Source organism: Plectropomus leopardus, chromosome 12 (assembly GCF_008729295.1).
Source record: "Plectropomus leopardus isolate mb chromosome 12, YSFRI_Pleo_2.0, whole genome shotgun sequence".
Taxonomy (NCBI): Eukaryota; Metazoa; Chordata; class Actinopteri; order Perciformes; family Serranidae; genus Plectropomus; species Plectropomus leopardus.
In genome coordinates, this window is record NC_056474.1 from 16,558,314 (window position 1) to 16,573,644 (window position 15,331).

General features: G+C 38.6%; 1 protein-coding gene across 2 annotated transcripts in view; it reads right to left on the reverse strand.

Annotated features, from left to right (window-relative positions):
* Positions 1-182: 182 nt before the first annotated feature.
* The window catches only part of LOC121952038 (neurocan core protein-like), a 56,950-nt gene continuing 41,801 nt past the window's right edge, over positions 183-15,331 (reverse strand). For both annotated transcript variants that reach the window (XM_042498555.1, XM_042498556.1), the window contains exons 14-20: positions 9,607-9,720; positions 7,397-7,448; positions 7,102-7,208; positions 6,526-6,608; positions 4,834-4,978; positions 2,827-3,009; positions 183-1,346 (exon numbers count right to left, since the gene is read on the reverse strand). In XM_042498555.1, coding sequence (XP_042354489.1) covers positions 1,228-1,346; positions 2,827-3,009; positions 4,834-4,978; positions 6,526-6,608; positions 7,102-7,208; positions 7,397-7,448; positions 9,607-9,720 — 803 coding nt within the window. In that variant the 3' untranslated portion in view covers positions 183-1,227. The remainder of the gene's footprint in view (positions 1,347-2,826; positions 3,010-4,833; positions 4,979-6,525; positions 6,609-7,101; positions 7,209-7,396; positions 7,449-9,606; positions 9,721-15,331) is intronic.

Sequence of the window (15,331 nt, forward strand, 5' to 3'; positions counted from 1 at the left end):
TGCTTGGCTGAAACTACTTGCTGTACAATGAGATTTTTCAATGTGGAACAAGAAGCAGCAGCATGGCTAATTAAAATGTGGAAGGTAGCAGCTGAAACCAGTTTCTGCTTGAAAAAAAAAACAATCAGAAATGCTGTTGTTCATTTGTATACTTTATTAAGAATGGAATACAACAGCAGGACAAAAAGTCATAAGAACACCAAAAAAGTGGATGACCGATCAAATATCAAAGGGACAAAAGACAAAAAAGTGACATTCTACCCATCATGTAAATATAGCCGTGCAAAGATTGAAAGTGTTTAGCAATTCAGATACAATCAAGTGGTTATCTCCAGAAAGTATAATCCCATCCACACTATCTATGTCGACGGGACATATTCATTAGCTGAGAGTGCCTATGAGGATTGGGGGATCTAATTGATTAGACAAGGTCCAGCTATTGATCAGGGATCAGCCAATAACAAACACCACAATATTTACAATACAGAGATTAGAGGCAATCAAATGATTAATTTAGTTTATTGTTCATCGTTGGACTTATATACTGGTATAGAAAAATGATGTTATGTCGGCTCTCTGCAGTATAAGTAAAAAAGAAGCATATTCACTAGCAAACAATTCATAATAAATAGTAACATAACACAAAAACATAGCAAATATTAGAAAAAAGCATGTCAGTAGAATAAAGCAGACTAGCTATTCAGATGCTCTATGGAAAAAGTAACAGCTACAGTACACATACAAAAAGCTCGGGGTCACCAGGGACTGAACGCTATCTTGCATCAATTACATCTGTGCTTTGTAAACAGAAACTAGGATGAGAGTCATTTTTCATGTAGAACAAGCAGACCTTTGCAAAAAAAGAGTGACTCCGCACTTTTCTAAGTTTCTCTCTTACATGTATACGCTCACACACGCTCACACACTGCTGTCAGAGTGACAGACCAAGGGAGGGTTTTAGTTCATATACAGGAGGAGGAGTTACTGTACTGAGATGTTAGGGAGGGAGGTCGTTAATAAGAGTTAGTGTTATAGTTAGTGTTCGCATGGACCTCGGTTAAAGGAAGCAGGAAAACAAAAACAAGCATCAAAACACCCAAACTTGGGGATAGAGGTTATGGAGATAAACTGTAGAAGCAGGAAAGGAAATGGGGGTGATGTGAACTACTGTCTTTCTTTATGGGCCATGGTTAGCACCTAGGCTTTGCAGATGTTATATTATTTGGTTCAGTAGTAGCTGTGTGCGTCCTCTCTGGCCTTGTGTCCCTCTCCTCCGTGTCTCCTGTGGCCGCGGCGTTCGTTGTGCTGATTGTGGTGGTGGCGTCGGTATCGGTGTGACCGCCGAGCTAAAAGTGGAGGGAAACAAATGGATTTTATGTTGTACATTTACTGTAGTAGATACACCTCTCCTTAACACATCCATATTAATTTATGAATGTTTTAAGGGACCATAAGTTTGTACTAATAGCTTAACTACTTAGCTGATATTAGATTTCAGGCTGATGCTGAAGAGAGTTTTAAAATCCAGTAACATTGAACTGACAGATACTAAAAACATTTTTGATAAGGATCCATTCAGCTTGCTTTTTAAAGGGACAATCAACCCAAAAATTAAAAAAACACATTTTTCCTCTTACCTGTGCTAGTGCTTGTTGCCGAGTGTTGTAAATATCAGCTGTAGAGACGTCTACCTTCACTTGAATATAGTAGAGCTAGATGACACTCGGCTTGTGGTGCTCAAAGTGCCAAAAAATAAACTTGAAAAACTCAACAGCAATGTCTCTCTCCAGAAATCGTGACCCAGTTACTCAAGATAATCCACAGATCTCGTTGTGAGCAGTTTCATGTAGCAACTATTTTCTTTCTATAAAATTACACCCACCAACTGTAGCACTGCAAAGAAGGAAGTGTGCATCTACTAATGAATAATAGCCTTGAGATGGCATAAGATGTAAATCGTAATGTCATCCTCCTCTGCTGAGCTGTAATTTTAGCTAGTTCAGTGGTGGTGCTGATTCAACAAGGTGCATAGATTATCTTGAGTGACCGGGTGATGATTTCTAGAAAGACATGTTGCTGTTGAGTTTTTCAAATTTATTTTTTTGGTGCTTTGAGCACCATAAGCTGCATGCTGTCTAGTTCCATTATATTGGAGAGAAGGCAAACATCTCTACAGATGATATCTCCAACTCTCTCCAACTCACAGCAAAACAATCTATATTGATAAAAAGCTATACAGGTAAGAGAAAAAAATCTTTATTTTTGATTTTGGGGTGAAATGTCCATTTAAAGAATTGTGACCAATATATTTAGTGACAAACTACGTAATTGTGACACTATTTTTTAAATGGCCTCAAATATATCTTGCTATTTTTACTCTGCGAATCAGCAGATGTATCCACCAATAACTCCAGAAGGACTTGTTCGCAAGGAAGCAGGGACGTTGTGGCTCATGGTTGGTCCCCTCACCCCTATGCTGCAGGGCGCCCTTAGGTTATTTACAATCTACTCTTTGCTTTGAGTTGATTTTAATTACAGTGAATAAAAGAAATTAATCCTATTTTACTGCTGCACTAACTGTATTGTATGTTTTTCTGAATAATAGTAAAGACCAGAAATGAGATAAATGTAAGGCGAAAAGCAACGAAAAACAAATAACTGTTTACAATGACAACCTGTCAGAGGATGTAAAAGCTTGTCAGACAAGTCAGAATGTGATTGATTAAAAAACTGACACGGATCTTCTTTAACTTGAAACCAATTGGTAAAGAAGAGCTCTTAAATACACGACACATGACATGACAAGGTTTAAAACTGAACACTCACACTTTGTGCAGATGATCCGGGGTCTCTCCCAGCTTCCGTCGGCCCGGCAGCGAGCTGTAGGGATGTGACGTTGAAAGAAGCCCTCGGCACACTGGTAGCGCACCACTGCATGGATGTCATAGTGTGATCTCCGTCGGCCTATCAAATGGGCATTCTCAACTGCAGGCGGGGTCCCACACAACACTACAGAAAATAACCAAATCAAACAATAAAAATCAAACAGGTAATGGTTGGTATCTATTCAGCATCTATTTCACATAAACCTGAAGATGTACACTCTGCCAAAAAACTAAATTAGTATGACCCTCTATAATGAAACAACCAGCATAATAGTCTGAAGTTACTGTTCATCAGTTTTGACCAAATAAAATTTTTCAAGCACGGTATTGCAGGTGTGTTTGGCCTGTAGATGGCAGCCTTGTGTCTGTGTCTGAGCAGAGCTGTGGGGAGGCTAGAAGGAGGTAATGGGTCTCTGCAGTAGACAGGGAGTACAGCCAAACCACAAAGCCATGAGCCCACAGCCAGACAAACAAACACTCTTAAACTACTTAATCCTTTTTTCCATGTCCTCCTCCATCTTTATCCATCTTTTTTTTTAACTCCTCCTGACCATCCTCCCTGTCTTCAGTGTGTCTCAGTCTTTAGCTTTCTTTACATCCTACAAGCTCTGGGTGCATTTAGATTCAGGCCGGCTGAGTTGGGTCAAAAAGTGAGGGTTTGGGAAACTATTAGGAAAACCTGGCGAACTGGCTCAGAGGAATTTCAGATAATAATTGCGAACAAGGCGGTAATTGGCAATAACGGCAAGTAACGGTTCTGCTGTCTGGACAAGTGTAAGTGAGCCCCGAGGAGGGAGACGGCAATAACAGGAAGATTGAGATTGATATTGCTCTCAGAAATCAATACAGGTTTGAGATTGAATCACAATCTTCACTTAAGTTCGTGTTTGTTGTCATTTTTTAAGCATCTGACCTTCAAAGAGATACTTTGCCGATTTTCAGCCAGCTTTGTATCACAACAATGTGGGAGGTTTGTGTAAAAAAAAAACTATGGTAAACTTCCCGCTATCTAACCAGTGCCCAGATCTCCTGTTCCTTTGCCAGTGAGGATCCACTGAACGTTTCGTGTCATCTAGCGACTTTTTGCTGGCTCTAAGGCTGTTGCTCGAACTACAGATTGTATTTCCTAATTTTTTTATGCCCATCGCCACTGTGGATGGAAAGAGTATAGAAACAGATTAAGAGAGAGAGAGACAACCCCCTGAATCTCTCTCTCAAACTCAGACCAAACTATAAAACTGCATATTTAGGCAATACTGATCAAATATAAATCAAAATTCTGTTACGGCATTGCCTATTTATTGCTTTCAGTGTTTCAAGAAACATATTTTAGTGTACTGTTTAGCTTTGAAACAAGAGTATAGAAGTGGATAAAGAAACAACCACCCCTCTCTCTCTTAAACTCAGATCAAAATTGTATGTAAACATTTTTTAGCTGACTGTTTAACTATAATATGAGATTGTTTATTACCAGCCAGCTTTTGTTTTTCGGATGAGCAACTTAAATTACGAGCAGGAGCGTTAATTGTTAACATACAACTATTTATCTCTGTTTTTTTTTCTTTCTGGTCATACAGAGACAACCTTGAAGTATTTGCATCGTACTGCATAGACAGCCCAGTTTTGTGAATAGACCATCTTTCCAGCAGTAAAATACTTCCTTAATGGAGAAAGAGTGAAAGAGATGCAAAACAGCTGTTTAATTTTAAATCTTTTCTGCATCAAGAGCACAAGAACTGATGATGAGCAGTGATGACTAACAGGTGGCCAGCTGGTCAGCAATAACACACACGCAGCCACATAGAATAAAGACAGCAAAAAAAAAAAAAAATCTCTCCTAATAAACTGATTGAGCTTTGATTGCTGAAAGAGACACACCGGACCTGATTCTGTCAAACAAGCTCTCGTGTGTTGTTTGGTTACACAGAGTCCAGCAATGTTACAGTACCTGTGCCTTTCTTGCAGATGTAGGGCAGGTTGTAGTTGCAGGGCACGTCGTTCCACTTGCCGTCCTCATGGGCAATGGTCACCACACAGTCCTCTCCACCTGCGAAGAAGTTATCTGGCTGGCTCTCTCTCCAGTTCTCATATACCTGCACAACAACAGCAAATCAACAGAATTCAGCTGCAGTTGCTTTCATTTGTCAGCACTGTCAGACTGGGAGGCTCCAATCTCCTCTCTTGTTGAAAACAGAGATGAACACTTTCAGATGAATTCCATTTGTAGGATGACACATGAGATCTTTCACACAAATGGGGACACAGTTTTAATTAAAATGCTAAAAAAAAATGAAAAACTTTGAAGGTCCTTAAAACAAATTTTTTTCATCAGTTTCTTACTTTGAGCATTTGGGTCCCGAGTGGTTATAAAACTTTCTGCCAATGTCAGAACAGTTTTGGCTATTTAACAAGAGATTTTGTAATTTGTATTCTTTTTCTGTGCTATTCTCACTGGTTTGAAGTAATTCAGCCCAGCTCAGGATCTAGCAAAATTTGAATCACAAATCTGATGCCAGGCGTGGAATTGTCTGCTGATGTTAAAAAAGCTGCTATCTATTTAATCTGATCGATTTTTTCAAGCATTGAACTTTTAATCAATTAAAACTGATGCTTTTTCCAATACCCTAGCTTTGATTGTTGCTCATTTCTTAATTAATGTTATCAACAAAGACTTAAAGCAACACACCCCACACACACCCCAAATGACAGCTTCATGTTGAATACACAAAGAAAACTTGTTTGCATGTCCTCACAGTGAACAAAGAATCCAAAAACTGAGAAAATTCCTGATTAATTGAAATCATAAGTGGCTGACAACAGCAAAACTATAACAAAACATCCATTCACAAACTCTCACACAACTCGTGCAATATAATCCAAGTCTCATTTATGTAATTGTATGCTCAGTGCTTCACAAACATATATTTTTCGCTAAAACCTTCCTATTTTTAAAAATGAACAGTGAAACTTATCTATACTCCATTCAAAGCCAGACACCACTGACAAAACAGTACTTTTACCTTACTGAACACAGGAGCGACTGCTTCACCACTGCCTTTATCATTTAGATTGTGTTATTGTGTGACATGTTAATGTTTTAAAAGTTTAGCTCAGATTCACCAAAGTAACGCAATAACACAAACAAACAAACTGACTGAGGCAGCGGAAGACCAGCAGCTCTCCTGCCCAGTGAGGTAAAATTACTGTTTTTGTCATTGTAGTCTGGTTCTGAGGAGATCATAGACACATTTAACTCTCCATTCATTTTCAAATAGTAAGATTCATAGAAAATCTATGTGTTTGATAAGTTCTGAGCATACAACTGGATAAATGAGACTTGGATTGTATGGCATGCGTTGTGTGAGAGTTTGTAAACAAATGTTTTAATATAGTTTTGCCTTTGGATGTTTAGTTTAGCGGATGCAAATGACCTCAATTTCTCAAGACATTTCAACATTTTTGGTTAACTGGAGGTATTTGAGAAAAGTTTTCATCACAAATTCAATGTAACACAGGGTGAATAAAAGATACAAATGGTAATTTGAAGGTGGTTATGTATTCCTGTAAGATTTTAAGAGGGGCTGTAAAACTGAAGCTGGAGGTTCTTGCATGAGGGCACGAATAAAAACTGTTCACTGACCAGATCGTTGCTGTCAGTCCACTGAAAGTCTTCCTCCACTGTGCGGTCATTTAGACCGATCCAAGCGTTGTCATGACCCAGACCTGTAAAAAACAACAGGACAATATGTTCTTTTGACTGAATAACTTAAATAAAAAAACTCTGAAAAACAAACAAACTTCTCCTTCTTTTAAGTCCTTTTAAACCTGTTCTTTTCCCTCCTATTTGTTTCATCGCCTCTTCTCTCATCTTCTCTATCACTTTATTCTTGCATAATTTCATCTGTGACTCACTCCATCGTCTCCACTTGTCCTCTATGCATCACACAGTGAATAATCACATAAGGACGACTATGAAAATAAGTAAAATTAACATTCGTGTTTCCGGCTTCAAATTTATGCATAACACCTCGTCTTTGCTATATAATTCATGCCATACTTTTATTTTATTCTACATTTGTTTTGTTTCTGGATATACAAACATTTGCTACATTCACAGATGATAACTGAATGTGTGTCTTTTTTATTGGTTTTGTTTTGTGAATATTTGGGCAAGTGTGTTATGTGTAGGTTGTTTAAGACAGAAATGTACACACACCATTGATAAACTCCTGCTCAGTGGCTGAGATGACACTACTGAGGTGGGCACTGTGCTCTCTGCAGTCTTTCTCTGCGTCCTCCCAGGTGTGTCTGTGGGTGAAGTATCTGTAGGACAGCGCAGTGAAAGTGGTTATGAAAATACATATTTCATACATTACCCGGTGAGACAGGTTTAAATGGTAAGTATATCATGGATAACTCCAGGGTATAAAAGAGTAATGCAGATGGATGAGGCACCTGTGGTTGCAGGTAAATACATCTATTTCAACAGCACCGTTTTTCATCATTTCTACCTGTAACAGTGGCCGTGGAACTTCCTCCAACCGTGCTCGCAACCTTCTACGTCTGTAAAGATGAAGAGAAAAGAGGAAAGGAAGTGAGAGAAGCTAAAATTATTTCTTGAAGGGCACATGAAAGCACAGTTAAGTGCAGGGAACACGAAGTAAGATAAAATGGTCTGTATGAGATGGGAGGAGAGAGGAAGCTTTTATTTAACCATCCCATTTGGCAAATAAAGACTAAAATATATAACTCTGGCATCTTAAGAGGCTAAATGCATGAACTGTAATTGCACAGGCTCGATTTCAATTCACAGCACATGTGGCCTTCTCTCTGCACTATTAGTATTCATTAATAACATCACAGCCTGTGGATTCATTTATAACTGCAAAGCTTAGATATTCATTAATTCTCATTACTACTAGTGCAAGGCAGACTCAAACACATGAGGACATATTTGGAGCTGGAGGTGGCTGAAACCAGTTTGGTGATGAATCAGCGATTGTGTGCATATTGGCGTGAGTGTTTAGTATGGGGGGTGATTTGTGCCACCTACCACACAGACACACTTGCCTTATGCTCATGAGACTAGATTTCCTCCTTTTTGATGTATTAGAGGCTGCTGGCCCCATATTGGTGGGTTGATTGCAGCCATAGGCCTCTTTGATTAACTCACACTGATCCGAATCTGACAGACTTTGACACCAGATCGCTAGCATCAAACTATTTTACAACCAGCTACTTCTTTGCTATCTTAGCATGGTTTATATTTTGCAACAAATCCATCTGCCGTTTGTCTTCCCTGGCTTGTTTCTCTAGATTCCCATCCTTTGCTGTGACTGTTATTTACTTACTTATTTACTTTACTTACAGTAGCTTAAGATAAAGACTGGAAACAGAAGGAAACAGCTAGCCTGGCTCTGTCCAAAAGTAACAAAATCTGCCAACCAGCACCTCCAAAATTGATCAACACATTTGTTTTCTTTGGCTTTGTCTTGATTTTACACATCTTATTTTGTGATTTAAAAAAAAAAATGTATTCAATTTTTGCTTGTTTTTACATAATTTCTTATCTCCCTTTTTCCCATTTTCTTTATCCTACTAATCACCTTTTATGTTCTGTTTTGCAAAGTGCCTTTTAAATGAATTTTGGTTGCCTTCTTCATTGAGATACATATTAGTTTTAACTTTGGCAATAATTACTCTTGCTAAGGCCTATGTCAAAGGAATATTACAGTATTACAAGCAACTGTTTATTCTTAAAGGTACGTTGAAATTTTAACCACTAGTAGTAGGGTTTCCCTTAGAAAAGTTTTTAGGTGAGCGGCCAAATATCTTTTGACGTGGGGTTAAGTTTTATTATGTGTAATGTAACTTTATCATTATCATCAGCTCACATTGGGTGATGGATGACACAGTTAAAAACTGCAAGAGGTTCTTTTTTGCGTCAGTGTTTGTCACTGACATCACTGACAAAGCGGTGGTATTTGACGAATTGGGAGTGAGATCAGGCTCGTGGATACCACTAATTGACAGCTGATGGCACTGACACACAGAGACACATGGCAATACACTGACAAAAGCATTGAAAAAGAAGGCTGCAAGCCAGCAAGCACGATTATAAACAATGTAGGATTTAAAATGTTTTTAATTCTTTTAAAAAAAACTGCTTTGTAAGTATTTTTAAAGAGAGGAAATACATGCAACACCTTAATATTGACCTCAATAATACTGAAAGAATGTCAACATTACTTTTGTTTGTTTACAAATAAAAAAACTCAGGGTACCTTAAAACTCTATGCAATAAATTATACAGTTACAGCAATAATCTCTAACCACTAAACAGCATTGACTGCACCAAACACATGTCATGGCCATATGGGAAACTGTGCATGTACTGTATGTAGGATGCTGACTGAAAACTGATACATGGAAAACAGTGTGTCTATTGTTGTGCCTGCAGGAGATTCAGTCAGTATCTGTCACCCTGCAGCCCTGTGAGACACTCACATACACTGATAGCTGCTGAGAGATGCATCTCTGTGATACTGTTATGACATGCAGCTGTAACACACGCTGCACACTGATCAGGATTATTTCCACCATGCAGCACAGTTTGCAACAAACCTTTTTCCTGCAAGTATAAGATGACCGAGAATCTTAACAAGTTCACCACTGTGGTTGTGCACACGGCAGTGATCTGATGCAGTGTTCCCACTCTCACCTTTTTCACACGTGTCTCCTCCATAGCTGGGCAGGCAAAGGCAGAGGAATGAATCAATCTTGTCGATGCAAGTGCCTCCATTTTCACATGGCTCAGACTGGCAGTCATCAACATCTGTGAGGAGGGGAAAAAAAGAAGCAAGAGCAGGCGGGTTGCAAATCTCATTAGAGTTCAGATTAAAAGGATCCATTCTGCAGAAGACATGTTGCACACAAAGAAAGTGTGTGGGTGTGTGCTGTCATTCAAGCAGGTTTTGGTTTACGTAGTAAAATGCGTCCATGTTGGTGAGTACAGTATCGTAATTCAAACAGGGTGTGAGGAGAATACAGACAGTCTAATCCCCTTTACATTCCTTATTTGTCCTCATTCTCCCACTGAGGAGGACACGCTAAAAGCCCTTCAAGTGTTATTACATTGATTCTATGCATTTGCAGAACCTAAGGTTGGCTTGGTGTATGTATAATCTCTCCTTTTGTCTTTTGTCCATTGTCTCCATTTACAAAAAGGCTGCATGAGAGAGAAATAGCACGTTGCATTGCTTTTCCACTAAAGCAGTGAAAGTATAGACATAAACGTGATGGAGTACTCAGCAGAAAGGATGAACCCGACCGGAGGATCTGGGTTCAAGCCCTCATTTTGGCAGCCGTCCACCCTGCTGAAGCAGCCTGAAGCAACAATAGATACCCCACCAGCTCCAGGGCTGCTGAGCTGCTGTGCTCTCTAACCTCTCTGTGGGGGGAAAAAGCAAGCAAAAGGAACATTTCTCCACAGGGATCAATGAAATATCACTTTATCATTGTAAATGGAGGGCATGTAATCTCCTTTCACCACTGTGGGGGGTTTCTGGACCTGAAATAACAGAAATACCCCAGGACTGCAGAAATCTATTAAAAGTCACAGCAAGAGAGCAAAAAGAAAGCTCCTTAGAAGTTTAAACTCACCTAAAAGTATTTCCTCACATCTTAACGAGTACTTAGTCCCAAACAAAAAGCTGAAGACACTGAAAAAGGTCAGCGGCTGTAAAGAGCTAAATGTGTCAGACAGATCAAACTCGAATGACCTTTAGCCTCATACGAGACATTTGACTGTTGTCACTCCGCCTGTCAAGAAAACTACTATTGGTGGATTATATGTTGTCACAGAAATAATTGAGACAAAGGTATTATTAGCACTTTTAGATCATTTTCCCCACTGATATAATGGTTTAAATACCTTGGTGCTATCTAGTGAACCAGCCATTTCCACCACTTTTGAAATGAACAGTTGTTATCAAGGATGTGTCATCAACGGAGGGTGTTGCACAAAGCATTTTGGAGATAAACAGAAGTAGCAAGATGACAAGTTGCATTGATTCCCTGCAGGATTTTGTTCTGTTATTGCAGATATTTGTTTTTTTATCCAAAAAACAAACCACTATTAATAATAAGACTTATGCAAAACTTCATCCTCTTCAACATGTAGAATACGACACAGCCACTGTTGTCATCAAGGTTTACACTTTAGGTCAAGTAGAATATGTTTATTTTTTGTCTTTTTTTGGTTACAGCAGGGAGCCAAGTTTTGGGTTTCAAACCAATTTATTTTTGGTAAAAATACTCTGAATGTTTCAAAATAAGAGGGCCATTATTATTATGTCAACAAACATTCATATAAACACAAGGGCATCGAAAATCTTTGCTGACCTCATCATCCTGACAGAACCCTGTATGTTAATAACATACAAACATACAAATTATGTTTGTATGTTACTAAACTGCTTTCTGCTTATACACAATGTTTCTTTGAGCTAACAAAATGCTACATTAATGTGGCACATAGAAAGCACAGGACTTTGACATCAGAACTTCAGGTTCGCGTCCAGACTCTTGTCTTAGGTTTAGGTAACAAAAGCACTTATTAAGGTTAAGGCTAGGGGAAGATCGTGATTTCAATCATATGATGAAATAAATAATAAAAAATAATCCTGTGGTCACTACGATACTGTATTGCAACATTGCCTATTTTAGAAGCAAACAACTCAAATACGTTTTTGGTGAACATTTTGCTGACACATTTGGTATTAAGATTTTGGACTTGCCAGATTAATTATTGACAGTTTCCCATGCTCGACATCACGTTTCCCTCAAAACGTAGTTGCTGTGACAAATTAGTTGAATATAAACATAATTTCTAGGAGGCAGGACAGCTCACCTGGGTGTCACTGGACAATTTGAGGGATGGCTACACTAACAAGGTTTAATTACACATCAGTACTAAATTGTGGTTTATCAACACAGTATGATGCAGGGTAGCAGTGTGGGACAAAGTAGGACTGTTTTTGAATCTATTCCGTTTCTGCTGTGGCTTCTGATGTTTAAGGTTTGATCCAACTTTAATCTGACAGCTGAGGCTGTCTATCTGTTTATAAAAATGGCAGCTGAGGCAGTTTTTTGAGGACAGATATAGGAATTTAAACCAGAGATTTATGCTAATGCATTTTCTCTCCAACAGGCTCGAAGCTCTGCGATCCATCAAACAATGTTGTTTGTCTGTAAGATCAAATAGCAATTTAAGAGCATAAGTAGCCGGAGAGTTTTTCAAATGTCAGTTTTCTTATTGAAGACGTAGCCTTCTTTGACAGCTCGGTTCATTGGTTTAAATCACTTAAAGCCACTGTGTGGAGAATCTGAAAATGTCCTAGTTTTGCAGCACAAGGAATGATCCTTCGACAGCTCAGTTTAATTTTTCAGAGATTTACCAAACTATGGTGACACCGCACAACAACTTTGATAACTTCAATCAAGATTTTAAACCTGGTTTGTGCATAACTCATTTATTTGAGATAAAATAAAAACATGTGGGTGCAGCCTGACACCTTAACTGAAATGAGACAATCTCCAAATGTTTCAAGGCAAGAGAAAATTAATCTGAAAATTACACGAGTGTGTTTAACCAAAGAGTGCAGAGGCTGAATTTCCTGCAAAGTGATGGAGATTTTTTTTAATTTTGCTTTCTCTACACTGGAGAAAATACCAGCAGTATGTACTCAATACTCTTTATGAAATAAATGATAAATGGTTTGTATAATACTGAAACCTAACATATAATTTAAAAAATGTCATACAAATATGAGCTACTTATGCCTGGCTTGAACTTGGGTGACCCCTGGATGTGTTAGTTCATAGTTAAACACACACCACTGACTCTCTCTCCCCATTAAAATCCGCCCAGCTCTTTGTTGTTCAACATAAAAAGTCTGATCCCCTCGTCCCTCTCATCCATTATGCAGAGGGGAAGCTGCTCCTCAGAGAGATAATACTGCAAATTCTGCAAATCCATAACTAAGCCCTCCAGCATACCCACGCATCAGCTGCTGGCTGTCAGTTTGATTGTCTGTCTGTTCGTCCGTCTGTCTTTCTGTGACACACATCAGAAAAAAAAAAAACTTAGCACTCAGTAAGTATTCAGGTGTTCATTAGTATGTTACTGTACACTTATTAATAAAGCGATCACTCTTTGAGGACTGGCTGCCTAATGAGCTGAGCAGGTTGAGGAACAAATTAGGACCCTGAAGGCAGATTAATACCTTCATGTCAAAGTATCATAGTACTTCTGAGCAGGTGTTTGCTTTGGGATGTAGAGGGCTACACTGAAGCACGCACTAGAAAAGTGTCACTGAATCAAGGGCACGGTTTAGTTTTAAAGTAGATATGGTAGATATGGATGGATAAAATCTTCAGTCACAGTATATATAATCATGGGTATGTAATACGTAACCCAGAAAAACAAGGTATACATCACATTAATGCATGACCTGGTGATTGTATCTGCACCACAGGTATTAATCTGATAGCTATCTTGGTATAAACACTGTGGCAAAATGACAGTTGACACATTTTTACTGTCTCATATTTATCGTTGTGACTCTTACCTTGTTATTGTGCTGTGTCTATGTTCTGGCCTGCCGACGGACTACAGATGCGAATTAGCTCGAAGCTATAATCTAGTACTGTGCATCAAATGGTAACGTGTGTTTCAAACTGCTTATGGTCCCTTTTAACTGAATGAAATTAAAAAATATGGGTAGACATACTAAAATTTGTTTGTGTTAGAATATACTGTAAAAACTAAATATGGATTTAAATATGAACTGAAATCATAAAACCAATTTAAATTTTTTTATACTGTATCAGTGACCTAAAGGCCCTGGACACTTTTTATTTTGATGCAACCTCTGTTGAAGTTGAAAGTACAGCTTCAAACTGCATATACCGGTAAGTGCACAGTCAAACATGGACAAATATTCACCTCCCATTCACTTCCATTCAGTGCAAGCAACAAAGTAAAACATTGGCTTGCACTGGCAAAGCAAATTTGTATCTTATCATCGTGTGGAGTTCAATTTCAATGAACTTTGACTAGCAAAATTGTAGCCCCAACCGGTATAAAAGAACAGCATGTGGTTGATCTCGCTTGACTGTCTTTGGCTATAGTTTCTCAAGTAAGCCAGGATGAAGGAGATATTATTTGTTTCTGTGTCTAACCAGCCAATACTGTATAATATTGACCAAGAAAAATACAAAACACCCAAAGCGAGAGATGTTGGCTGGTTGGCATTGGAGACAGACATGGGTTATAAGAAAATAGAAAATGTACCAATAACATTCTCTTCCACGTTATTCATTAGCAAAGCAAAGAAAGGGAATTTTATTTATAGAGCACATTTCATACCCAAAGGCAACCCAAAGTGCTTTACAGATAACCACGTCAAAGTTTTTCTTTCTTGGCCAGATTCAAAGCATGGCCCAAAAGGCTGAACAAAAGTTACTCAAATTCAATTTCAACTTGATCTATGAAGTCTAATATCACATATCAAAATTTTGCTGTGAGGGCTTTACAACACACAACATCCCTCTGTCCTTGGACCCTCACAGTGGATTCGGAAAAAATCCTCTCAAAAACCCCCTTAATGGGGAGAAAGACTAGCTTTCGTATGCATCACACACTGGAATCCAGCATGAACATCTCCTCAACAGACAATGATCACTCGCCTGCAGTCCCTCATGTATGCTCGTGCTACAATAACGATAAAGATTTACCACCCGAACTGGTGCAACAGAAGAATGAGCGATAGGTCAGTACGCCGTTATTGAATTGTAACAGGAAAATAAAATAACATCAACAATGTCTTTGTGGGAACACCTATAAAACCTGGTTCTGAGAAAACGTCTAATCAGGAGAAGTGAGTGAAAATACCTTAGTGGGTGTGTTTGGGCTCTAAATCAGGGTCAATGATTTAAAGAAGAAATTGCAGTGGAAATAGAACGAGCCCGTGGGTGGAGTTATGTGAGTTGTAAATTTTGCTGCAGTCAATGGCTGCGTTTAATTTCAGTTTTCTGCTTTTTTTCCCCACAGTGGCACTGAAATGAAACACAGTGGGTGCACTGGAGGTAGCTGAATGGTTAAGGTACAAACCAAAGAAACACCATCATCTGCTGTTTGTCATACAGCACTCTCTCTTTTCCTCATTTCCTGTCTGGCTCTACATTATTAACTATCTAATAAAAGGCAAAAATGAAAAAAAGAGAGTTCCCATCATCCTCTTCAAACTGCAGCAGGTAGCTGAGATGCTGTGTTAAGATTAAATCAAAATCTTTATACAGCTTTTTGTACCCTCTCCATTTTAGCCACAACAAGCCATGTTAAAATGTTACTTTTAGTCTGCTTAGTTAGTTAATTAGTTTAC